The sequence below is a fragment of the Gorilla gorilla genome, chromosome 1, assembly GCF_029281585.2.
Source record: "Gorilla gorilla gorilla isolate KB3781 chromosome 1, NHGRI_mGorGor1-v2.1_pri, whole genome shotgun sequence".
NCBI lineage: Eukaryota > Metazoa > Chordata > Mammalia > Primates > Hominidae > Gorilla > Gorilla gorilla.
The window spans coordinates 7,497,116-7,523,639 of record NC_073224.2 but is presented as its reverse complement, the minus strand read 5'-3'; the positions used below and the strand labels follow the sequence as shown (position 1 = coordinate 7,523,639).

Genomic DNA, 26,524 nt, shown 5'->3' with positions numbered 1-26,524 from the left:
GACTTCCTCTTTTCCTGATTGAATACCCTTTATTTCCTTCTCCTGCCTGATTGCCCTGGCCAGAACTTCCAACACTATGTTGAATAGGAGTAGTGAGAGAGGGCATCCCTGTATTGTGCCAGTTTTCAAAGGGAATGCTTCCAGTTTTTGTCCATTCAGTATATTGGCTGTAGGTTTGTCATAGATAGCTCTTATTATTTTGAGATACATCCCATTAATACCTAATTTATTGAGGGTTTTTAGCATGAAGAGTTGTTGAATTTTGTCAAAGGCCTTTTCTGCATCTATTGATATAATCACCTTTCTCTCCTCCCCTGGATATTACAAATCACATCACAAGGAGGTGTACCCCCTAACGATATGGGGAGTAATATCACGTCTCTCCCACTGGATATTATGAACCATATCACAGGGAGGTGGACACCCCCTGCAATATGGGGAGTAATATAATTCTTCTTCCCTCTCTGGATATTACAATCAGTATCACAGGGGTGTGTACGCCCCCGCGATATAAGGAGAAATATCACCTTTCTCTCCCTCACTGGATATTACAAAACATATCACAGGAGTTGATGAGGAAAGAGGATGATATTAACTCCAATATTGCGGGGAGTGTACATACCCCCTTGTGATACTGTTTCTAATATCCAGGGAAAGAGGATCATATTACTTTCAATATTGCAGGGGGTTGTACATCCACCCTCTGATATTTTCCTAACATCCAGCGGCGGGGGGGGGGGGTTGGGGCGGAAGACGATGATATCCAGAGGGGGAGATGATGATATTACTCTTAATATCACAAAGGGGGGTACACCCCCCTGTGATATTGTTTGTAATATCCAAGGTGGGGAGACAATGACATTAGTCCTGATATCACAGGGGGTGTACACCCTCCTGTGATAGTGTTGGTAATATTAAGGGTGGGAGAGTATAATATTACTTGCAGTATTGCAGGGGATATACACCCCCCTGTGATATTGTCCGTAATATACAGAAGGAAAGAGGATGATATTATTCCCAATATCCCAGGGAGTGTACACCTTCATTTAATGTTGTTCTTAGTATCCAGGGTAGGAGAAGTTGACATTACTCTTAATATCAGGGGCTGTACACCCCCCTCTGACATTGTTCGTAATATTCATGGAGAAAGAGGATGATATTACTCCCAATATCCTGAACACCCCATGTGTACACCACCCTCTTATATCTTTCATAATATCCAGCAGGGGAGAGGTTGGTATTACTCTCAGTATCGCAGAAGGTGTATGCCCTGCTGTGATATTGTTTGTAATATCCAGGGAAAGAGAGGATGATACTACTTCCAATCTCACGGAGCGTGTACACCCCCTGTGATATTGTTCCTAATATCCAAAGAAGGACAGGATATTACTCCCAATATCACAGGCTGTGTACATTCCTCCTGTGATATTGTTTTTAATATCCAGGGGGCGAGAGGATGATATTACCCCAATATCGCAGAAGGGTATACACGCCCCGCCATATGGGGAGTAATTATCACCCTTCTCTCCCCCCTGGATATTACAAACAATATTTTTTGGGATATTGTTTCTAATATCCAGGCGAAAAAATAATAATACTTCCAATATTGCAGGGGGTGTACACTGCTCCTATGACAGTATTCCTAATATCCACGGGGGGAGAGGATGATATTATTGCCAATATCACAGGGGCTGTACACTCCCCCTCCTATATTGTTCCTTATAACCTGGGGGACGGGATGATATTAGTCCCAATGTCGCAGAGGGTGTATACCGCCTCTGTAATATCCACGGGGGAAAAGGATGATACAATTCCCAATATCGAAGGGGGTGTACCCCCCCTGTTGTATTGTTCCTAATATCCAGGGCATGAGGAAATGATATTACTCTTAATATCGCAGGGAGTGTACACCCTGACGTTGATAATGTTTGCAATATCCAGGGGAAGGGAGGATAATATTATTCCCAATATTGCAGGGGCTGTACATCTCCCCTGTGATGTTGTTCCTAATATCCAGGAGGGTAGAGGATGATATTACTCGTAATATCGCAAAAGGTGTACAACCCCTCTGTGATATTGTTTCTAATATCCAGATGGAAAGGGGATGATATTACAACACCCTGTGATATTGTTTCTTTTTCTTTCTTCTTTTTTTTTTTGACGGAGTCTTGCTCTGTCGCCCAGGCTGGAGTGCAGTGGCGCGATCTCGGCTCACCTCAAGCTCCGCCTCCCGGGTTCCCGCCATTCTCCTGCCTCCGCCTCCCGAGTAGCTGGGACTACAGGCGCCCACCACCACGCCCGGCTAATTTTTGTATTTTTGGTAGAGACGGGGTTTCACCCTGTTAGCCAGGATGGTCTCGATCTCCTGACTTCGTGATCCGCCCGCCTCGGCCTCCCAAAGTGCTGGGATTACAGGCGTGAGCCACTGCGCCCGGCCAAAGAATACATTTTAAATTAGAAGAAATCATGTAAGTGCTATTCTTGAAGTTTCTTAATTTGTGATTTAATTAATTCAGTCTAATAAATAAACCCAATGAGGAAGGAAGAATGTGGAACTGACAATGTAAGTTGCTTACATAAATCGCCTCATATGGCTTCAGACTGAGTCTCTAAATTGAGAAGATCTTAATGCGTGACAATTAGCTACATGGTAGAGAAGAAACTACTCAATGAAAATTTATTTCTATTTCTTGAGCCAAAATTTGAATGATTGTCCTTATTTATGGTAGCCCCGTAGAAAGATTCCAAGGGTTTCTTTCATTTCTTTGTTTTTCTTTTCTTCTAGGTTTCTTCCAAAATTAACTTAAAGTAACTCCTGAGGTTGTATATAGGATAGTAGAAAGCAACTTTTATAACGTTGTTTGGAAGGTCAATTATATGATGAATGCAAAATGCTGGGATTTTGCATTTTGTAATGACAGTTACAAAACACTGCCAAAATAAATCAGAGATGACACAAATAAATGGAAAAACATTCCATGCTTATACATAGGAAGAATTAATATTGTTAAAATGCCCATACTGTACAAAGCAATTTACAGATTCAATGCTATTTCTACCAAAGTACCAATGTCATTTTTCACAGAATTAGAAAAAACTAATCTAATGACCAAACTAACTGAAAGGCCAAAACTAACCGAATGGCCATATCAATCTCAAGCCAAAAGAAAAGAGTTGGAGAAATCACACTATCAGATTTCAAACTGTACTACAAGGCTACAGTAACCAAAACAGCATGGTACTGGTACAAAAACAGACTTATAGACCAATGGGACAGCTTAGAAAACCCTGACACAAAGCTGCACACCTATAACCAACTGATCTGACAAAGTCGACAATAACAAGCAATGGGGAAAGGATTTTCTGTTCAATACAGACTTTGGGATAACTGGCTAGCCATATGCAGAGGATTGAAACTGGATGTCTTTATTTCACCATGTATAAAAATCAACTCAAGATGGATTAAAGACTTAAATGTAAAACTTAAAGATAAAAAACTCTAGAACAATACCTACGGAAATACCATTCTGGACATAGGCCTTGGCAAAGGTTTCGTAAGGAAGACTCCAAAAGCAATTGCAACAAAAATAAATATTGGCAAGTGGGACCTAATTTAACTAAAGGCCTTCTAACAGCAAAAGAAACTATAAACAGAATAAACAGACAATGTAGAGAACGGGAAAAAATTTGCAAACCATGTGTCCAACGAAGGTTTAATATCCAGAATCTATAAGGAACTTAAACAAATCAACAAGCCAAAAAAAGGAATTCCATTAAAAAATAGGCAAAGGGCAGGAACAGACACTTCTCAAAACAAGACATACGTGTGGTCTACAAGCATATGGAAAAATGCTTATCACTAATTATTAGAGAAATGCAAATGAAAACCACAATGAGATACCATCTCACACCCGTCAGAATGGCTATTTATTATTAGAAAGTAAAAAAAAAATCAAAACAACAGATGCTGGGAGAGTTGCAGAGAAAAGAGAATGCTTATACACTGCTGGTGAAAATGCAAATTAGTTAAGCCACCGTGGAACAATTTGAAAATTTCTCACAAAACTGAAAACAGAGCTACCATTCGACCCAGCAATCCCATGACTGAGTACTTTCAATGGCAAAAACCACAATTACTTTTGCACCAATCTCATACATATAAAGCATGGAATACCACACAGCCACAAAAAAGAACAAAATCATGTCCTTTGCAGCTTCATGGTTGCAGCTGGAGGCCATTGTCCTTAGTGAACTAACACGGGAACAGAAAACTAAATACTGAATGTTCTCACTCATAAGTGGCAGCTACTCATTGAGTGCACATGGACACAAAGAAGGTAACAGTAAACACCGGGGCTTATTGGAGGGTAGTAGGTGGATGGAGGGTGAGGATCAAAAACTATCTATCAGCTACTATGCCCCAAAATACATAAGAATGATGAATTATTCTAGCGCAAACACACGTTACATATAAAGATTCACATAGATAATAAATAATAGAGGGAGATTTGTTATGCTAAGACCACGAATTAGCTGCATACTTCACACAAGAAAAATGATTCAGGCTAACTATGGGCAGTTCATAATAATAAATGGGATGCATACTCAAAATTACATGACAAGCTTTAAATTACATGTAGTGACAAAAATTGTCTTGTTATTGTCCCACAGGACCCTGAAGCTCTTTCATTACCCTTTCAATCTTTTTTCCTCATTATGTTTAGATTATGTAATTCCTATTTGTTTAAGTTTGCCAACTCTTCCACCTGTCATCTTCATTTTGTTATTACACTGAACTACAGTGAGGATTTTTTTTTTATTATTACTATTTGGTCTGCCTTTTTTGGCTCTTGCGTTTCGTTTAGTTCTTTTCTTTTTCTTTGCTGAGAATTCTCTTCACTAAATTATAGACTTAATGTTGTAGAAAGTACATTTAGACCCCTCTGTTTCTGGAACTGTGTGCAAGGCCAGCTGCTCACCACCTAGAAGCAAACTGCAAAAGAGGTAGGATGCAGTGACAGGAAAGCAGTTTTATTTTTCAATTGCTAGGAAATGGGAGATGGGCTGCCTCAAGCCTCAAAAACAAAACAAAACAAAGCAAAAAAACCCATCTCAAAGCTCTGAGCTGAGGGCAGGGGCTTAGAAAGGGAAACGTGGTGTGGGAGGTTTGCAGGGGTTATGCAGAGTGTAGGGTCTGCGTGTCTTTTTGCGATGGCTATCTTGAGTTATTGTCCACCTAGAGTGCCAGCTGGCACCGTTTCAAGTGTGGCTGGGCTGCAGATTATTCATCTTGAGGTCATCTTTCAGAGGGAGAGAATTTGCCACTGGGTCTCCATGCCTGGCTGGTTTCAGAATTAGTCCCTAGAATCTCTTAACAAGCATACAGTAAGATAAGTGTGTGTGGTGCAAGGGAGTGCCTGGTCAGAAAGAGAGGGAAGCTGTTTCCATTTCAGCTCCTCAGGCCAGCATATTCCTAGTTGGCAAATTCCAAACCAACTTGTGCCTTTCAGTTGGAACTAGAACTTCCAGGCAAACATATTTTAGTGCCTTGGTCATTGTTTCTAGATGTCGTCTATACCTGCGCTCCATGTGACTGCCCCCCTGCTCTGTGCTACAAGAACACATCCGTGTGAATAGCATTGGGGCTCCCTTCATACTGAATTCTGATGGAGTTTGGCTCATGCGGTGTAATGTACATCATACAGTGTCATGTGCTCTCCACACTCCCCTTCCCACTTGAGCACTGAAGTACTTGTTCCCCCAGCTGCCAGGAGAATTAGTATCTGACAGCTCTCAGCTAAGTCCTTCTCAAGTCACTGTTCCCAGTTGAGGTAAACTGCCTCACCCAAGCTTATGCTCTCTTCCTGGGGGCAGCCACATGCAATCAATGCTCCTGTGGGAACACAAATGCGGGGCCACCTGCTCTACTACAAGGCAACATGGAAGGGTAATCTCACAGTTCATCCAAGGAGTAGCCAAGACTGTAGTTGTGACTACATCACAGTTCATCTTCTCCCAGTGCCCAACTTTGCTTCATTAATGCCACATTGACACTAGGAACTCTCCTTGGTCAGCTTCCTGAATGGCGAAGTCTCCATCTCAGTCTTTTTTTCAGGAATTTCTGAGTGATAATTATTTCTCCTGCTCAGGCTTGCTGGTCTGTGGATTCTTGACTTTGCCCTCTGGCAGGGTCACCTTTGAGGTGGCCTCCTCCATACAGCCCATCTGTGTGAAATCTGGAAGCTGGTCTATCCCCACAGGCCATGAGGAGGTGAGTGGGCAGAACATCACGGTCTTGGTGGTGTAGGGACTCAGCATAGCCTCTCTTTGGTTTTTGTAAATTGTGCCACATAGTAGTTAATCTCAACTCAGCTACACTGCATCACTGTCCTTTCCGTTTTTCTGTGGTGCTCTGGGCAGTACATACATCTTTTTCTCATCTGACTCACAGCTTGTCTGGCCTTAATTCTCACACACCCTAGAGTCCTTCAGAGAGATTGATCTACTTAAGGCAAAAGGCTACTTCCCCCATTGGACAGTAGCCACCTGTGTTACTACACCATTGTATTGATACTCCTGGGGCCCCAGAGACATCAGTGTTCAGAACATGGAAAGATAAAACTTTTATCATAAGTGATAGGTAAACTCTCATTGAAAGTTTTATTTGTTACTTGATATACTAAATATCTACAACCTACTGCTTGCACTTAGCCAGGAATTTGTTTTTTTTCCACAGGAAATAAGATAACCTGACTTTAACTGTAGACTGCATGTGATCAATAACATTCTAAATCAGAGTACAATTGGCCACTTCAGTAAGATCCAACATGCAAAGGCAGAGGTGTCACTAAAATCTATGATGGGCTTGCCTTCTAAACAAAAACAATGGTGATTACAACTTCACTTGGAATAAGCAATTACAATATCTCACGTTTTGTCTAGGAGCAGCTTTCCCCATGATCTATTCCATGAGAAATTTTGTTTAAGTATATTTTTTTTTACCGTTTTGGAGGCTGAGATTTATATATACTGGTAGTGAAGCCCGAGTTCACTAAACTTGCAAAAGGTGGAGCCAGGATCCCAAGGGTGCTTGACAGTAGAAAATATTAAGAACAAATAACACAATCATAGAAGGCAGCCCCAGATAAAATCAAACCGCAAACTGCCTGGCACAGTGAATACAATCTGTTGTTACTATTGTTGTTATCACTGATTTTATTACATAGATACAAACATACAAAATATTAAAAAATACAATTATATCACACAGATGCAAAAATATTGATACTTATAAAGCAGCAGAGATTCTGTCAAGTTTAGTTCAATAAGGAAACTACCATGGATTCTACCACGGTTTCTTTTTATTTCAACTACTCTCTTTGACAAGAGCTGGTCTTTCAATATCACACTGTTTAATCTTCCCATCCTATTAAACTACACACAAGTAATGCCAGAGCCACGCTACCTCACCCCTTAATGTATTTTTCAACATCATCTTTTCCATGCACATCTATTTACATTTCATTTTTGCTCCTAAATAATTCTCTCTTCTTTCAATACATCGCAGCTTTCCAAAAGCATTTTGGAAGTATATTAAAATTATGGGTATTTATAAAATGTCCCTGAAAATTAGACATCTTTGGCAACCAAAGTGGCAAGCTCATGCCTCTCTGGTTTATTAATCAGGTTTAATTTAGGCCACACCCCTAAACAGTAGACTGTAGACACTGATATAAGTGAAGCCAACACAGCCAGGCTGGAAGAGCTTTTCTCGATGCTGCTCAGACAGGATCCAGCCTTTTGGGAGGAGTCATCACTTTTATCTTCTGTAAGTAGAAAATCTGTGATTCTGTAAATACTAATCACTTAATATTTAATAATTTTCCTGTAAAGTTTGAACTCTAGATAATTCACAGCTATATATTTTTACATATTTTACAAATAAAATTCTATTATCCATTCTACAACCTGAAGAATCAAAACTTGCTAGCTGACACAGTCATCAGGTTAAATTCCTGTAATAACCTGTCAATTTTGTCAAATATATGATTTGGCTGTTTCCAATTTATTTTCTGACAGAACAAATTGATCAATCATTTCAGTATTTTGGGGAGGAGAGTTACAGTTTTACTATTAAGTTTTGGCAACAGGGATCAGAAAAGTACAGAATGGAATGTTAGAGGCATTGTTCTCAGTGTTCTGTGATTACTTGACGAATTATTGATGAGAAAAAAGGAAGGGATATATACGTGCCTTCTACTAGCATTGCAAAAGAGATCAGTGTGATTTAAAGTAAAAATGTCCACATTTTATCACCATTCTAAGTAAGAAACTATGGGGACAGAAGAAAATATAGTTCAAAATTCTCTAGCTTTCTAAGCTAGAGTGAAGAAAGGAAAGGAAAATACTTATTTTTCAGGGTAATACTTTATCATACTTCTTTCTACACTAGTCAATCTTGAATTTTCAACCCTCTTTTAAATGAAATTATAGACATTTTATTAGCAAGATTATTTAATTCTTCATTTTTCATTTAACTGTTCTTTGTATCCATGGCCAATTAAAAAAATTATCCCAAATAATCATTTTTGTAGGTTTATAAACATTTTAATTAGTGGCAAGTTATCTTAGCTTTGTAACATAAAAATATGGACAGTAATTTCAATAAAGCAAATAATTTAATATTATCACATCGTAGAAAAATACAGTTATCTACTAATTTTATTTAACACATTTAATTAATCATTTCGTGAAATAATCTGAATGCTATGGCATGATGACTAGTTAGACTGATAAAAACTGATAATTTTTATACACCTGGAAATAATTTTTATTCCACATAAACATAAAGAATAGAAATATTATCTATTTTCACTGAAAAGGTACAAGCTAATGACATCAAATTTTACAAACTATTTCACCATAGTAGGAACTTCATAATAAGAAAATGTATTTCCTGAACTGAAAAGTCATGCAAGTTGTTGAGATTATTCTCTGAAAACATATGAACCAGTCTGGCACAATTTAAGCGGCTAATTAATTGAAATTGCTATATTTTTATGCTATATATGTTTACCTTACCAAAATAAAAAAAACTAACATCTGTCATGAAACATTCCATTAAATTGATACTTAAACATACAGCTGAAGTGAGTGGGAGCAACGTTAATGGCTATGACTGGGTAATTGAACAAACTGTTATATATGCAGATAATGAAATAGTATTCACCCTTTGGAAGGAAATTCTGACACATGGGATGAACCTTGAGGACATTATGATAAGTGAAATAAGCCAGTCACAGACACACACACACACACACACACACACACACACAATGCCACATGATTCCATTTATATGAGGTTTCTAAAACACTCAAATTTATAGAGACACAAAATAGAATGGTGGTTGCTGGGGGCTGTGTGTGAGAAGAATGGGGAGTTATTTCACAATGGGTACAGAATTTCAATTTAGGGAGGTGAAAAGATATTCATAGACGGATATTGTGGATGGTCATACAACAATATGATTATACTTGAAGCCACTGTACTGATTGTGCACTTAAAAATAGTTAATATGATAGAAAAAATAATTTAAGAAACTTGTCCAACACCCTACAGTTATGACATTACAGACTGATTTTTTAAAAGATATTTAAAGTTGATCAAGCTTCAACACTAAGGAAGGTTGGAAAAACAGAGAAATGGAAGATATCGAGTGAAAGAAATGAGTCAGGAGGGTTTTGAGGTCTTTCAGCAAAGTGACACTAAGGGCTGTAATTAGAGATTTTGTATAGTTCCTACGTGTAGAAAGTACATGTTATTGCATTTTCTAAGAAGTAAAAAGAAAAAAATAGAGCATGTTAGAGATATGAAGGTGTGAAGATCACAAAGTTTTGTCAAATGCAGAATTTATTTGTCAAGAAGGACATATGTATATTTCCATGATGTTTAAATTTTAAACAACCAAATAAAACCCTCAGGTATTGTGCTGCCAGTACAATTATGATGCTCAAGTAATGCACTCTGGTATTGACTGATGCAACCGCACTGCCTTTCCCAGTCGTGACTGGCATTTTAGTTTAGGGTGGATACAAAAAGTGGAGGCAAAGGGAATGCACATGGAAGAGATGGGCTCCTTCTGCCGTATAACTTTATTGAATTAGACCATATCCTTGAGATTGAATCAGCATCAATACCTCTGCACGTGTGGCCACATTTATTCAACAAGGTAGAAAACTTCCTGCACCAGCAGATCTAAGATGAAAATGCCTATAAAGATTTCATTTTTCTTGAGACTGAAGAAGACATTAATTTATCTCTGTGATTGGATAAAGATCTTAGTTTTCTTTTTTCTCCTCTACCTGGTAAAGGTTATACTTGTGGACTGATGAGAAAAAGTCTCATTGCAACAAAGTACCTTGTACAGTTAATGAAAATGTGTGTTTACCATTATACTCTTACACTGCAAAGAAATAAAAAATATCCAAGAAAGTCAGTACTGTTTTCAGTCTATCACCTATAAAGGAGGACTAAATGTGTTCACAACTCCAAATTAACTATGTTTTCATCTGCAGACTCAGCCTTTCCAGACCTGAGAATATAAGTCACCCTCTTTAGAAAGGAAAAAAGTCTTCTTGGATTAAGTCAGGGAAAACTGCCTGATTTTGGTAGGTTTCAATGAGTTTTAATATGTTATAGAACCACAACCTTCACAGTCAAGGATGTAGTTTTATATAATGAAATCTATTGACTTAATTCAGCTTCTAAAATATTGACTATGCATGATGTAACTCAAGCACAAATAAAATGACAAATTATGTGAATCATTTCATTCTCACTCACTTATGATGGTACCAGATAAAGCAAAACCATTCTGACAGGTTACTTGCAACTTATCCAGAACGTGGATTTGTGATATAAAATTAATCAATATTTAGCCTGAGAAGCATTTATTATGAAATCCTTGGAAATGAGAAAAAGTTGAATTAATTTTATGCACAAATTAGAACATTTTGCAAGTGGCAAATGAAAGATTTGACATAGGTTTCATCGCTTTCACACAAGTACTTTTCTATTTTTTTACTACGTAACTCAAATGGAGTACCATAAAGGATAAACACTCTGTCTTCTTTTTCTCCATTTGCAGTATCACTCTTATTTGAAATCATGGAAAATGGGAGCTATAGCTCTTATTTCATTCTCCTAGGACTCTTTAATCACACCAGAGCCCACCAAGTCCTCTTCATGATGCTTCTGAGTATCGTTTTCACCTCCCTGTTTAGCAATTCCCTCATGATTCTCCTGATTCACCGGGACCGCCGGCTCCACACGCCCATGTACTTCCTCCTGAGCCAACTCTCCCTCATGGACGTGATGCTGGTTTCCACCACTGTGCCCAAAATGGCGGCTGACTACTTGACCGGAAATAAGGCCATCTCCCGCGCTGGCTGTGGTGTGCAGATCTTCTTCCTCCCCACACTGGGTGGTGGAGAGTGCTTCCTCTTAGCAGCCATGGCCTATGACCGCTATGCGGCTGTCTGCCACCCACTCCGATATCCCACTCTCATGAGCTGGCAGCTGTGCCTGAGGATGACCATGTCGTGTTGGCTCCTGGGTGCAGCTGACGGGCTCCTGCAGGCTGTTGTTACCCTGAGCTTCCCATATTGCGGTGCACATGAGATCGATCACTTCTTCTGCGAGGCCCCCGTGCTGGTTCGTTTGGTTTGTGCTGACACTTCAGTCTTCGAAAACGCCATGTACATCTGCTGTGTGTTAATGCTCCTGGTGCCCTTGTCCCTCATCCTGTCCTCCTATGGTCTCATCCTCGCTGCTGTTCTGCACATGCGCTCTACAGAAGCCCGCAAGAAGGCCTTTGCCACCTGCTCTTCACATTTGGCTGTGGTGGGACTCTTTTATGGAGCTGGCATTTTTAACTATATGAGACCCAAATCCCACAGGTCCACTAACCACGACAAGGTTGTGTCAGCCTTCTATAGTATGTTCACCCCTTTACTCAACCCCCTCATCTACAGTGTGAGGAACAGTGAGGTCAAGGGAGCCCTGACAAGGTGTATGGGTCGGTGTGTGGCCTTAAGTCGTGAATAAGAGTATATACGTTTGCCCCAACATTCAAAACTGTGCAAAGTGTTTGTGTGGAATTTCCTAGAAATAAGGAATATACACTTTTATATCTACATCTGTTGTCTCTCTCTCTCTCTCTGTGTGTGTGTGTGTGTGTGTGTGTGTGTTTGTGTGTTGCTTTGAATTGCAGATGAATCTTCATTCCTCGGGTTCATTTACTCAGCTATCATTATCCAATCAAATCATGGATTGTTAAAAATCGGTGAACTCACTAATCCTTAGTAAGATGGTTTTACATCATACCTCACAATAATTTTTTGTTCAAAGAATGAATTAACCATTCAAGCAGTTTTGAAAGTTGTTGCCATTTGTTTCAAATTGAGGTGTAGCTTACACACAGTAGAATGCTCGCATTTAAGATGTTCCTTTTCAACTAATTTCCACAAATATCTACCCTGATAATTCACCCATTAGGAAGAGACACCATTTTCACCACCTCAGAAACGTCCTGCAGGCCCTTTTCCAGTGATACCCCAGGCCTAAGATACATCCACTGCTCTAATTTTTATCTCTGTTCGTTAGTTTGGGCTATTCTAAAATTTCACACCAAAGGAAACAAATAGTATGGTCTTGAATCTTGTTTCCTTCTTTCAGCTTAATATATTTCTAAAATCCCTCCACATTTTTACCTCATTGTTACATTGCTATTTTTTACTGCTAAGTAGTATTTTGTTTTCTGAAAATTTCATCATTTGTTTATCCATTATTTTGCTGATGGACATCTGGGCTATTTTCAGTTTGAAGTTCTGGTGACTGAAATGTATGTTAATCTCCTATTTGTAATCATATGTTTTTATTTTTCTTGGTAGGTGTCTGGTGAACTCTTCAGTAAACTGTTTTCAAAGTGGTTGTTTACTCTTATACTGCCGCTGACAATGCACACAAGTTCCTGTTGCTCCAAATGTCGATGTTTTCTTCATTTTAGCAATTTTTCTGAGTGTAGTAGGAACTCAGTTTGCTTTTAATTTGCATTTTCCTGATGACTAATAATGCTGAGGCCTCTTGCGTTAGCTTATTATCTATTGCCTATTGATGTAAACTGTCTACTTCAGTTTTTGGAAAAAAAAATCTGTATATGCTTCCAAAGCGAAAACAACTTGGTCATTAACTAATAGGCAATCTATGGCATTCATAGGACTACTTGGAATTTTGGAAATAAAATCATATATTGGGTTATTTGTTATTATATTTCCTGACACATGTGTTATCATTCAATGCCTCAAGATTTGCTGTTTTATTAAACCAGGTATTTAGTACATCTCTTCCACCTCCTGCATTCTGCTTAAAGCTATAAATCTGTTTGTTTTAATTATGAGTTGTAACAGAACATTCCACTTCACTGGAGGAATGATGCCACTAAAAACACACAGATTTTATTAATTTTACATATACAGGGGCTTCTTCACAAGAGCATGAAATCTGAGGAAGTGGCCAAAGAGAGAAATTTTATATTTTCTCGAGAAAGAATGATAAATTTAAGAAGACATTACAGGACAAAGGGGATGGGGTAACAGCAGTACATTTCTAGGTGAGTCATTAGGATGTATGTGAAGGGGAGTAAAACCCGTAGAAGGGTTACTTCGCTAAGTATATTCATTCGGATCCATTGCACCCCCGGATCCCAGTGTCTGGTGTAAGGGCTATTTTCTCAGCTGGTACATGGAGGGTGCACCTCCCGAGGAATCTCTATGGCTTCGCACATGTAGGAAGAGAATGATCAGCTGGCCCTTTCTGAAATAACCATTGCTCCTATGTTTTTAATTCCAAGTAATCAATATTCCAATTTGGTATTTGGGGAATGGCATGTCTTTCACTCCTTTACAGGTAAATGATTATATAGATACAGTAATTTTCAGGCAAGAAATTTGGCATGTTGAAGAGACTGCTGATTTTACGAAGGAAACAAACATAAACATATGTTTATTTCTATATCAATTTATTTATAAATATATACTCATGTGATCTCCAAAAACAAAAAATTAAATCCAAAAATCAATTGTAATACAATAATTTCACGGAGACTGTTTTTTTTTTTTTTTTTTACTTTGCTTTTTTTTAGTCTGAATCTTGTCCTTCACAACTTTTTCTTTTCTTGAAATAAGGAGCAGAGGAATGTAGAGCAGACACTCTCAGGGAGCAGGAGCCAGTGAGATCCAGGTTGGCAGGTCCCTGCAGTATTGTGGAAGTGGCGGCCCCTGGGGATTGTGGAAGAAAGCCTGGTTGAGGCATTTACCCTGGGCCTGCAGGTTGTGCTTTAGGGTATCTAAAGCCAATTTATTACACTTTAAACCTGGTTTATTTGTATAAACATAGGCATAATTTGATCATAGGGTAATTTCATCAAATAGCCAACTTCCATATTCTTTCAGAAACATTAAGTGAGTTGGTTTAACCCTCGCCTAGATGGAGTAAAGAGAGTATAACTTCTTATGAAATAACTATAATAACAGTAATAAACACAAATACCTCTCATTCATTTAGTACTTAATTTGCAACTGTATTTTGCTTAATATTTCACCTTCATTTTATTATTTTAGTTATAACCATAACCTTCCAGAATTGGCTCAGTGTTCATTCTCATTTTTTTAAAAAAATGGAGACAAGCTTATTGGGGTAAAATTCACTATCCACTTTTATACAGACCTGAATCCAATTGCCTGACTTTAAAAAGCTTGCACTCAGGAAAGAGCTAGTTTTCATAGTGTTTCAGTGAGCACCTGCCCCCACCCCACACATATACACATGCACACTCATTTGAAATCGCCATCATTTCTTCTACTAGAGTTCAAGATGTTGTCACATGCTTTTCCTCCTTCACACAAGGTATTGCTGCATGTTCTCCTCACTTTTTTCTCAGGCATCCCCTAGGGACATGACTCCTCATGGTGCCCTATGAAAGGGTGGCCGTTTTCTCTCCCACAAGCCACATGCTACAGGACTTCCAGCTGGGAAGGTGTCTTTCATCCTTTTCCTTGCTCCTTTCAAACCACATATCCCCTTCTCCCTGTAAACTGTCAGCTAATCGGAAGGAAATCGCTGAACTGAGTATCACCCAATGCCTCTGAGTCACTCTCAAGGACATGACATTGAAACAAACATCTGAGTAGCATGAACAGCAGCTGGACACCATGAGGGAGGAAGGGGTGTTGAGCCCAGCGTGCTAAATGTGAAAGGCCCTGCCTGGAATGTCCTGTGTGGAGCGGAACGTGGTAAGGTCAAATGTGGTGGGAGATGGGGACCCCGGGAGGACTTCAGGGTCAGGTCACATAGGAAGGCGCAGGTTTTGTTCAGAGCGCTCTAGGGTACACCTGCAGTCAGCCCTCATCAGGAAGGAGCAGACAGTCCACATAAACATAAGCAGCTAAACTGTAGATTAAACATGATGCTCTGACAGAGCAGATTCTGAGGGGGAGAGAGTCATCCTCTTTAAGAGAACAGGAAAGTCTCCATAGAGGGAAGATTTACATGTAAAATCTTGGGAGAATGGAAGAAATTGAAGCCCTTAGAAGTGCTGGGGAAGAGTGTTTATGTGCAAGAAATAATCCGACTTATGAAAAAGATGCAAAATAGCTCAATTTATATAAATATAAATACTTCAGCTTCACCGGAAATGAGAACTAAATGTAGGCAAATTTTATGAATTTTTTTTAAATTTAAAAGAATGTGACCTAGCAGAGTCTGCAAATGCAAAGTTGTGGTTACAGAAAGAGGAATCTAGTGTTAGGACTGAAATGGATTTATACGGGGAGAAATTTGAGGTAGGGAATTAACTTAATTGTCATTATAATTTTTGTGTTTGTATCCTATAAAAGCGGGTGCTAAATACTTTGAGTAAAACATACTGGAATTACAGTAGATTGAAGATTCCGCCAATGTAAAATCTAATAGATGCATTAAGGGTAGCAAACGATTATCACAGACTACTGTACTAGGTTTTCTATTCCCAGATCAACTCATTTGCCTTCTTCAATGATTCTTTCTCATCAATATATTTCTGCTGTAAATTCTGAACACAAAATATGTAACATTCTAATATAATCTGCATACATACATAATGTACTAAAGTGAATTTAGTATAGAACTTTAAGATATGCCTGTAGTAGGCTTGATTTTCACATATTTATTCAATAAAGCAAATTAAATCATGCCATTTTATTTAGATAAGTGAAACACCATTTAAAATTATTTGAAATAACTTAAAATAAATATAAACATTATCTTTAGCATAGAATTTTAGTTTTGATTTAAATATAACAATTTGGAAACTCAATGTTACTTATTATATTATTTTTACTGTTAAAAACTGAAAGGTAATATAAACGTAACAAGTAAGATAATAGTTGACTAAATAGTTGTACACCCAGTTGAAATTTACTACATTAACAAACAATAATCCGAAGATCTTTGACTGATAGCAATGGTCAAGAGTTTCTCTGCTGCCAGTGGAGAAGTCATATAGGTTAACTTGTTATATACCCCTTATTTTGGCTTCTGAAAAGATTGTTTGTCCACCGTGGTCTTTTAACCTTGACATCGCCTTTGGATTGAATTTTCTTTCCCTCAGCATAATGCTATTGCTTTTTTGATCTCTAGGGGAAATTGGAGATTGTACACTGATGCATACAATTTGTGGCCAAATTCCTTCTACTGCAGTCTCAATGGTCTAGGGGTTACTTACAGTTCTACAACACACAAATTCAGAGTGGTACAACCAGACTTAGGTTTCCTTTGGCAGTACTGGTGTTTCAAAAACATAGCTGGCATTTATTCATTTCCATTTGAGACCACTATCAGTCAAAATCTACTGCTAAGATAGAGTTTTTAATCTCTTGATTGCTCCCAACATTAGTTAAATGTGGCTACACTGAGAATGGTTTCAACAATAGACTTTAGTGGGAACAAACTAGCTTGATTCTTTGTGACAAGCAAGATGCCCCCTGTTTTCTGCAGCGTTCTCAAGGAAAAGTGCTTGATGAGGCTTGAGCCGTGAGTCATTTCCTTGTCAGGCGCACACACCCCATATGCAGTTGATGTTTTCAGTCCTTCGAGGCTTCGAAGTATTAGGCTTGGGTGATATCTATTTCATGTTTCAGACAGAGAAATATTTGATCAGCAAAGCTTATTTTCTCATCTCTGCTAACTCTAGCTTGGTTCATCTCACACTTGCTGGACTTTGCTATGTGTTCTGTGGTAGAACAGGTAACAGAGTTAAACAGCCTGCTAACTCCCACACAAAAGACATTTCCCTGGTTTCTAGAAATCATCTCAGTTTTTTTCAATCACCTGCACTATAATAAGAAAATCGTTTTCTTTTTTCTAACAGCATTAAGTGCATAATAAGAGAGAATTCAGTTCTATCATCAGTAACAGAGACCTGGTCCGTAGGGACTTCAACATTAAACAAGAATTTAAAATGTTAATTGACGCACAATTCTTGTACAAATTTATAGGGTACAGAGTGATATTTGGATACATATAAAGTTTAATGATCAAATCAGGGTTATTAGCATATTAATCACCTTAAACATTTAGGGTGTGTGTGTGTGTTTGTGTGTGTGTGTGTGTTGGGAACATTGAAAATCCTTTCTTCTAGCTATTTGAAAAGATAGAAAAAATTATCATTAACGATAATCATCCTAGAGTGCTATAGAACACTAGAACTTATTCTTCCAACATAGTTATACATTTGTACTCATTGAGCAACTTCTCTCTCTTCTCTTTACGCCCCCGTGTTTCCCAGCCTCGAGTAAATACTATTCTACTCTCTACCTCTATGAGATCAGGTTTTTTAACCTTCTGTATATGAATGAGAACATGTAGTATACATCCTTCTGTGCCCCGGTTTACTGAACTCAACATAATGTCATCCAGGCTCATCCATGTTGCCACCAACTACAAGATTTTATTCTTTTTATGACTGAATAGTATTCCATTGTGTATACATACCACATTTTCTATAACTATTCATTGGTTGATGAACACGTAGTTGATTCCATATCTTGGATATTGTGAACAGTGCAGCACTAAACATTGAGGTACAGATGTCCCTTCAATAGGCTAATTTCCTTTCCTTTGGATATATGCCCAGTAGTTGAATTGCTGGATCACATGATAGATCTATATTTTTAGTTTCATAGTGTTCTTTATAATAGCTATACTAATTTACATTCCCATCAACACTGTATAAGATGTCTCTTTCTCTACATCCTCACCAGCATTTGTTATTTTTTGTCTTTTTTGATAATGACCACTCTAATTGCAGTGAAATTATATGTCATTGTGGTTTTGATTTATATTTCCCTTATGATTAGTGATGTTGAACATTTTTTCAAATACTTGGCTATTTTTATGTCTTCTTCTGAGAAATGGGTATTTAGATCATTTACCTATTTTCAATTGGATTATGGGGTTTTATTTGCTATTGAGTTCCTCGCATATACTATATATTAATCTTTTGTCAGAAGAATAATTTGCAAATATTTTCTTCAATTTTGCAGGGTGTTTTTTCATTGAGTTGAATGTTTTCTTTTCTGTGCAGAAGGTGTTTAGTTTAATATAGCCCCATTCGTGTGTTTTTATCTTGTTGCCTGTGCCCTTGAAGTCTTATAGATAAAATCTTTTCTGAGACCAATGTTGAAGCATTTCCCTTAAAACAAGCATCATTTTTAATTTGTTCGTAAGAAGTGTTTATTTTAGCCAATCAGGGCAGCTTTTGTGATTGGTGATCAACAGGAAATTGCCTGGTAGCAGACAGTCTTCGGCTCCTTAATCCCTTGAGTTTTGTCCCTGTGAAATGGTTACAGGAACATTTCGGGAACATACATCGTCATATCCATATGCTAAAGAAACAGGATGGGCCGGGCGCGGTGGCTCACGCCTGTCATCCCAGCACTTCGGGAGGCAGAGGCGGGCGGATCACGAGGTCAGGAGATCGAGACCATCCTGGCTAACACGGTGAAACCCTGTCTGTACTAAAAATACAAAAAATTAGCCGGGCGTGGTGGTGGGTGCCTGTAGTTCCAGCTACTCGGGAGGCTGAGGCAGGAGAATGGCGTGAACCTGGGAGGCAGAGCTTGCAGTGAGCTGAGATCGCGCCACTGCACTCCAGCCTGGGCGACAGAGCGAGACTCCGTCTCAAAAAAAAAAAGAAAAGAAAAGAAAAAAAAAGAAACAGGATGAAGGAAGCAAGAAGGGTCTGTATCTCCAGTCCCCACCACTCATGTGTTGTAGTTGTCCAGGATTTAATCAGTTCGCCACACTCTACTGGCTTCAAAAAGTGACGAGTAGTGTGTGATTACATGTGAATGGTGCTGAGCCCACACAGGTTCTGTTCAATTGAAAGAGAAGGATAGAATGGATGCTTTAGAGCTACCGTGACCACACATGGAACCCAGTAGGTGAGAAGGAATAACCCCTGAGAGGCACTTACGTAGGCAGAACATGTAGGAGATGGTGATATGTGTATGGAAGGGGGTAGAGATAAAGAGAGTTCCAGAATGACTCTCTGATTTCTGGCTTGGGCAGTTGTGCGTGGTGGTTTTGACTTGAGCACTTTAGTGCATGACGTGCTGTATTTGATGTCACCGTGAGACACTAATTATAGGATTCCCTCAAACTGGGAAGCAGTAACAAGGAGAAGACATGTGGTCACTCACTCCGTAATGATTGTATGAAATTGAAAAGTTAGAAGGGCCAAAAAAAAATGGTGAATTAAAATATCAAATGGCTGGCATAAAATGAGATTGTAAGCAGCTCAGGTTATTTGATTTCAAAGTCTTGATTTGCTCTTTCACACTCATTTTCATGTGTGCATGTGGGTGAGGAAGCCAACCTAAACATCCTCATTCAGTGTAGTGAGTTTCTTTCTCCCCAGCTTAATGAGTCAATTTTCTGGACAGTGAGTACAAAATATACTTCTGATTCACGCACTATATTGTACTTTGCTTTACATAGCTACATTCTATCATATCCTGAATCTCTCTTCTTTCATTCCTTTCCTTCCTGCCCCTCTTTTCCTCTCCCTAGCTAGCTCATTTTCTCCCTCCCCCGGTATATAACCCCTTACATGTGTATTTAAGAAACAAAAAATAGTAAGAATATAGTAACTATAGGAATACTAATATAGTAATAATAGTAGTAGCAATAATAATCATCCTGAATATTGACTGTGTGCCAGGCTCTATTCCCCCCCTTCACTCGGTCTGTGTGTGTATGCATGTGTGTGTGTGTGTGTGTGTGTGTGTTTGTAGTGGGGGTATTTAATGAGTCTCATTTAATATTCAAAACAACTTTATCAGGCAGGTACTGTCATGATCTTCATTTCATAGAAATTCATTTCAGACATAATTTAATGGATATTTCAAATATAATTTCATATCTGGTGTTTCATGTAAGACAAAAAAATGAAATATTTTTGGGATATTGCATTTCCATTAAATTTTCCTGTTTATCTCTTCAAAGCAGTAGGGTATTGATGATATTGTTATTTTCTTAATAAAATGTTTGAGTCAATAGCGTACGAATTCCTGGGCTAGGTAACATCCATTATATTTCTATTATATCCGTGTCTGCTCTAGATAAAGTAATAGTTAAATTTCATCCAGATTTAGGTTAATTTAGTATTTGAGTTTTGCCTGTCCTATGAAATTCCACTGTAGTTCAGTGAAATACCAGTGACCACTTTTTAAAAATAGTCAGTCACTAACTCATTAAGTCTGATATTTTAAGCTTATGATAAAGCTTATCATAATTGATTTAGTGATTTTCTTTTGTCTTGTGCTTGTCTTGCAGTCAAACATGTAATGTAAAGAAATAATGTGGGAACAAATAAATAACTACTTAACATTTGAATGTCAAGTCATGTCAATATTAGTGAACAATCGACACCTGTATAAATCAAAATTTAAAGAAACGTGTTGTATGCTTTATCGGTATAATGAGAGATCTGGTAGATAAATTAAAAAGTATTTTTTAGTTGAACTAAGTCTAAATTAATGAATATGTAGTGTGTTTTAACAATCTTCTTAAATATAAAATGCTCAGAAGGATTTGAGTGTAGTGAGTCAATGAGTGAAGAGTACAAAAGGAGACTGGGGTATGATGGTGTCTGTACCTAGAATGTAACTTCCAAGCAGGAGTAAATTCAATGGAACATTTGCACAGTAAACAGATAGGAACAGTTTGATTCACTAATGGGAATAAACATATGAACTCTGAAGTAGTTCCATTGACAAAATGAAACAATTTGGCTACATGTACAAATATTTGGAATAGTTGGCTAAGTAATTTAAGGAGCCTAAATGATTGTTCCTAAATGAAGACATTTTTAGATATGGTAAAGTCTCACACACACATACCCACACCCACACACACACACACACACACACACACAGACATTTAATCACATACAGTTATCATTTGAAGGAAGTGTGATGTGTCTGGAAAAAAATGTGGGCTCTTCTTTTGTATTAAACTTGGTATGAAATTATGTACACGATTTATGCTGGTGTCACTCTACATTTCTTTCTCTATAATCATGACCTGTGTTTCTTCAAATCAAAGTGGCTCTTTTATGCTCAGTTTATGTGAAGTATAATGTACACTGGTTAAATTTCAGACTGACCTGCCTGACTGCTTCTTCCAAATGATAAAACTTGAAGTATATATAAAGATGTAAACAGACTTTTGGGAAACTAGGAATTTCCTAAAAATTAGAGAGCCACAAAGCTGAAAAACTTAAGACAAAATCCTGAGGAGAGCATGTTCTCTGATTAATCTCCAAGCTTATAGAAAAGACATGGATATAGAGTGTATATTTTTCTCCAACATTTAATATTATTAACAAGGTATACTTGGAGCTAGATGGGTGATAAATGAACTTTACCTTGTCAAAGAGTTTCATCTGTGGGGAACAAGCTATAGGATAGGTGACACGTGTTTTCTCCACTTTCAAGCACGGAATTGAGAGCATTTCTCTTTGCATACAATGGCAGATTTCACCCAAAATTGAAATACTCCTGGGTAACATAGAGGATACACTTTCTTGAATCATTCCATCATCATGGGAGTATATTTCAGATCCCTGACTGACTGGTTAAGCCAAGAGATATGAAAAAAAGTTGCAGAAATATGAGGTGCCTCATAGTAGTGAACATACGGTGTTGGAAGTAAGATGATGAGGGAGATAAGAAATAAATTGTGGATTGCTTCAATTTCTGAAGAAAAAATACAGGTATTATTGCGTAGATGATATGAACTCTAAAAAATGTAAAATCCAGTATGAAATACAGAGAAGGAGAAATTTATGCATAGCTGAAAATATTTTTACATCAAAGACCACTAAAACAATTAAATCATTCTTGTAAAAAGGAATTAATGAGACCTAAAATGGGCCAGAAGTCAGCTAAGGACATATGATTCAGTAGGACATGGAATTATGATAATAAAGTAAATCATTGATTAAACAAGTAAAACGAGAAGAATGATATAACTCCAGGGAGTGGGGAAAAGTTAACTTCGGATACAGGTGTGTTGATTTGAGTTGTCAGCAGTGTTTATTGATTTTGTAAATTTATTTACGATCAGCTCATGCAGGGCACCACTGCCCTGAAGTCTGAATCTCTGTGTATCATCACATTTTACAAAGCCGTGGGTCAAAACAGTCAAAACGGAAAGGAATGGCTGGGCGCGGTGGCTCACGCCTGTAATCCCAGCACTTTGGGAGGCCAAGGTGGGTGGATCATTTGAAGTCAAGAGTTCGAGACCAGCCTGACCAACATGGTGAAACCCCATTTCTAGTAAAATACAAAACTTAGCCGGGTTTGGTAGTGGCGCCTGTATTCCAAGCTACTCGGAAGCTGAGGCTCGAGAATTGCTTGACTTCAGGAGGCTGAGGTTGCAGTGAGCTGAGATCACACCACTACACTCCAGCATGGGCAACAGGGCAAGATTCTGTCTCAAAAACAAATAAACGAAACAAAACAACATCATAAAAAACAGGCAGGATTAATTACACATACATTTATAAACTTCATTGAGGTGCTTATCTTTTCTAACTCTTCTAGGTCATAGCACACAACTGTTGTTATTCAAGGAAATTAAAATAGGATTAAGTGATCTGTTTATTTATGAAGAATCTCAATATTCACAAAAATTAAAATAATCATTTATATATTGTCGGTGACATACTTCTGCATTTATTTTACAAAAGGGAAAATCTAAGCTCATTTTATTCAAACAAGTAGTTGTTAATAAGATGGAAAATAATTTTTTCATGTTTGTTATTTGTTTTGATGATCATAAAACATCTTGAAAGACAGAAACCTGGACTAATGTATTTATAAATTTTATAATTTACGTATTAATATGTGAAAGTATATATGTATGTATTTATGCATATTGAGGGAAATGTTATACATACAGAAGGTGCACAAATAACTCTTATGTAAACATTTAAGTAACCACTATCAAAATATAAATAAATAATATGAACACCTACTATCCCACATATAGAATTAATATATTATACTTCAATTTCAACAAGTTAACCAAACAGGTAAATATGAAATACAACCTTAAAGACACATTGTTGATGTTGACTAGATGATACTTCTATTTTTTACATTTAAAATATAGTGTTTCAAATTATAAACATGTTGAGTTTTGTGACAATATTTCATTACTTATTTTGGAAATTCTTAGAATTATACATTTTATTTTCTATAAGTTTAATCTAAACAATAAATGCAATAGACAGAAAGATAAGTTCCACAGTTCATTCATTTCATTCAAATATTCAACATTCTTGAGCAACTGCTATGCACTAGGCTCTGTTCCAGGCAGTTGGTTATACCAGTGAACAGAACAAGGATCTCTCATTGTGAAGCAAAAATTCTGGCATAGAATGAAAATAAACAGTAAATATAACCAGTGTGTTTATTATTTAATGTACTAGAAGGTGAAAAGTGACGTGCAAACATGTGAAAATGGAGCAGAGCAAGGAGGACCAGGAAATTAGGGTTTAAGTGGGAGCCCTACAATTTTTTAAAGGGTGTGCAAGGGTAGGCCTCCTTGGGAAAGTGACATTTGAGAAAAGAGTAGATTTGCGTAAATTATGTGAATTAATTAAGATTATGAGACTCAAGATGGAGCCAAGGGCCCACGCAATATACTGAATATCACCGATTATTTGAAGAAAGAAATGCCCAGCTTGTAAAACATGCCCACTCCAAAAACTGGCTAAGAGTCTTTTGATGTTGATTACAAAACATGCATCACTAACTCTCATTTTATTATGCAGGTATATTATTGTTAGATTAAGATTTACACTAATATTTTTTCTTTATTATTAATTCATTATTTCTTTTTAGGTTAAAAAAATAGAGAATTCATGATGGGCCATCAGAATCACACTTTCAGCAGTGATTTCATACTTTTGGGATTGTTCTCTTCTTCCCCAACAAGTGTGGTCTTCTTCTTAGTTTTATTTTTCATTTTCACTATGAGTGTAACAGAAAATACGCTCATGATCCTCCTCATTCGCAGTGACTCCCGACTCCACACTCCAATGTATTTTCTGCTCAGCCATCTCTCCTTTATGGATATCTTGCATGTTTCCAACATCGTTCCCAAAATGGTCATTAACTTTCTGTCAGGCAGCAGAACTATTTCATTTGCAGGTTGTGGGTTCCAGGTATTTCTGTCCCTCACCCTCCTGGGTGGTGAGTGCCTTCTTCTGGCTGCAATGTCCTATGATCGCTATGTGGCTATCTGTCACCCGCTGCGCTATCCGATTCTTATGAAGGAGTATGCCAGCGCTCTCATGGCTGGAGGCTCCTGGCTCATTGGGGTTTTCAACTCCACAGTCCACACAGCTTATGCACTGCAGTTTCCCTTCTGTGGCTCTAGGGCAATTGATCACTTCTTCTGTGAAATCCCTGCCATGTTGAAGTTGTCCTGTGCAGACACAACACGCTATGAACGAGGGGTTTGTGTAAGTGCTGTGATCTTCCTGCTGATCCCTTTCTCCTTGATCTCTGCTTCTTATGGCCAAATTATTCTTACTGTCCTCCAGATGAAATCATCAGAGGCAAGGAAAAAGTCATTTTCCACTTGTTCCTTCCACATGATTGTGGTCACGATGTACTATGGGCCATTTATTTTTACATATATGAGACCTAAATCATACCACACTCCAGGCCAGGATAAGTTCCTGGCAATATTCTATATGATCCTCACACCCACACTCAACCCTTTCATCTACAGCTTTAGGAATAAAGATGTTCTGGCGGCGATGAAAAATATGCTCAAAAGTAACTTTCTACATAAAAAATGAATAGGAATATTCCTGAATGTGTGTTCTCTCTATTTCTATGTTAAATGCCTGAAGGATACTCATGAGAGGTTTCCTAGAAAGAAATCAAAGCTTCTATTTTACCACATATAAGAAGTGAATATTTCAGAAACATTGTTAATAATAAACAATAATATGTGTTTGTGTTGTAAACACATACCTCTAAAAATGTAGTGTTCCTTCTGTGGTACCAATTATAATCATGCAACAGTTACAGGAAGTAGAAGTTACCCAAGGCGTCCTATTCCTTAACACCAAAATTGTAAGACTTATGAGAATATCCTTAAAAATACAATCACACATCCATTGTATAAAAGACAAATCCATGTTTACTTTTATAAAACTTTGTTAAATTATATTGCTAACAATCACTTATCAAAAATTCACAAATTCCATATGAAATCATTATTCTTTGCCTGGTTTGTCAACACCTTTGTTCAGTAAAATTTTATAGATACACATATATATGCACAGACACATATATACGTACACACATATATACAGATATAAGTTGTGTTAAAATTGAATTACTCATCCTATGCTAGAAGCAACTATACAATATTAGATAGGAATATCATAAAAATTGCCTTATTTCATTTATACATATAGGATGATGTTTTACAAACTCTTCTAGCAATTTATCCTAATAGTTATTTCAAAGAAGATAATAAATATTTCTACTGAGAATTCATTTAATTTTTTTCCCTTTTTTTTTTTTTTTAACAAACACCAAGACACACTTTGTAAGTTTAAAACGTATGGGCCAGGCGCGGTGGCTCACGCCTGTAATCCCAACACTTTCGGAGGCCTAGGTGGGCGGATTACGAGGTCAGCAGATGGAGACCATCCTGGCTAACATGGTGCAACCCCATCTCTACTAAAAATACAAAAAAATTAGCCGGGCATGGTAGCGGGTGTCTGTAGTCCCAGCTACTCAGGAGGCTGAGGCAGGACAATGGCGTGAACCCGGGAGGCGGAGCTTGCAGTGAGCCAAGATCACGCCACTGCACTCCAGCCTGGGTGACAGAGCG

At 37.8% G+C, this 26,524-nt stretch overlaps 2 protein-coding genes across 2 annotated transcripts; both read left to right on the top strand.

The window, feature by feature from the left end:
• The first annotated feature begins 11,031 nt into the window (after nucleotides 1-11,031).
• On the top strand, nucleotides 11,032-13,296 carry OR2T8 (olfactory receptor family 2 subfamily T member 8). Its single transcript, XM_055381133.2, has one exon. The coding sequence runs from the start codon at nucleotides 11,168-11,170 to the stop codon at nucleotides 12,104-12,106; it is 939 nt and encodes a 312-aa protein (XP_055237108.2). The 5' UTR covers nucleotides 11,032-11,167; the 3' UTR covers nucleotides 12,107-13,296.
• Nucleotides 13,297-15,071: 1,775 nt separating this feature from the next.
• OR2AJ1 (olfactory receptor family 2 subfamily AJ member 1) lies at nucleotides 15,072-26,103 on the top strand. Its single transcript, XM_019009404.4, has 2 exons — nucleotides 15,072-15,351; nucleotides 24,511-26,103. The coding sequence occupies exon 2, from the start codon at nucleotides 24,531-24,533 to the stop codon at nucleotides 25,473-25,475; it is 945 nt and encodes a 314-aa protein (XP_018864949.4). The 5' UTR covers nucleotides 15,072-15,351; nucleotides 24,511-24,530; the 3' UTR covers nucleotides 25,476-26,103.
• The last annotated feature ends 421 nt before the right edge of the window (nucleotides 26,104-26,524 follow it).

Bases quoted from the DNA above. Each gene is read 5' to 3' on its own strand.
- OR2T8 (XM_055381133.2), top strand. From the start codon at position 11,168: ATGGAAAATGGGAGCTATAGCTCTTATTTCATTCTCCTAGGACTCTTT.
- OR2AJ1 (XM_019009404.4), top strand. From the start codon at position 24,531: ATGATGGGCCATCAGAATCACACTTTCAGCAGTGATTTCATACTTTTG.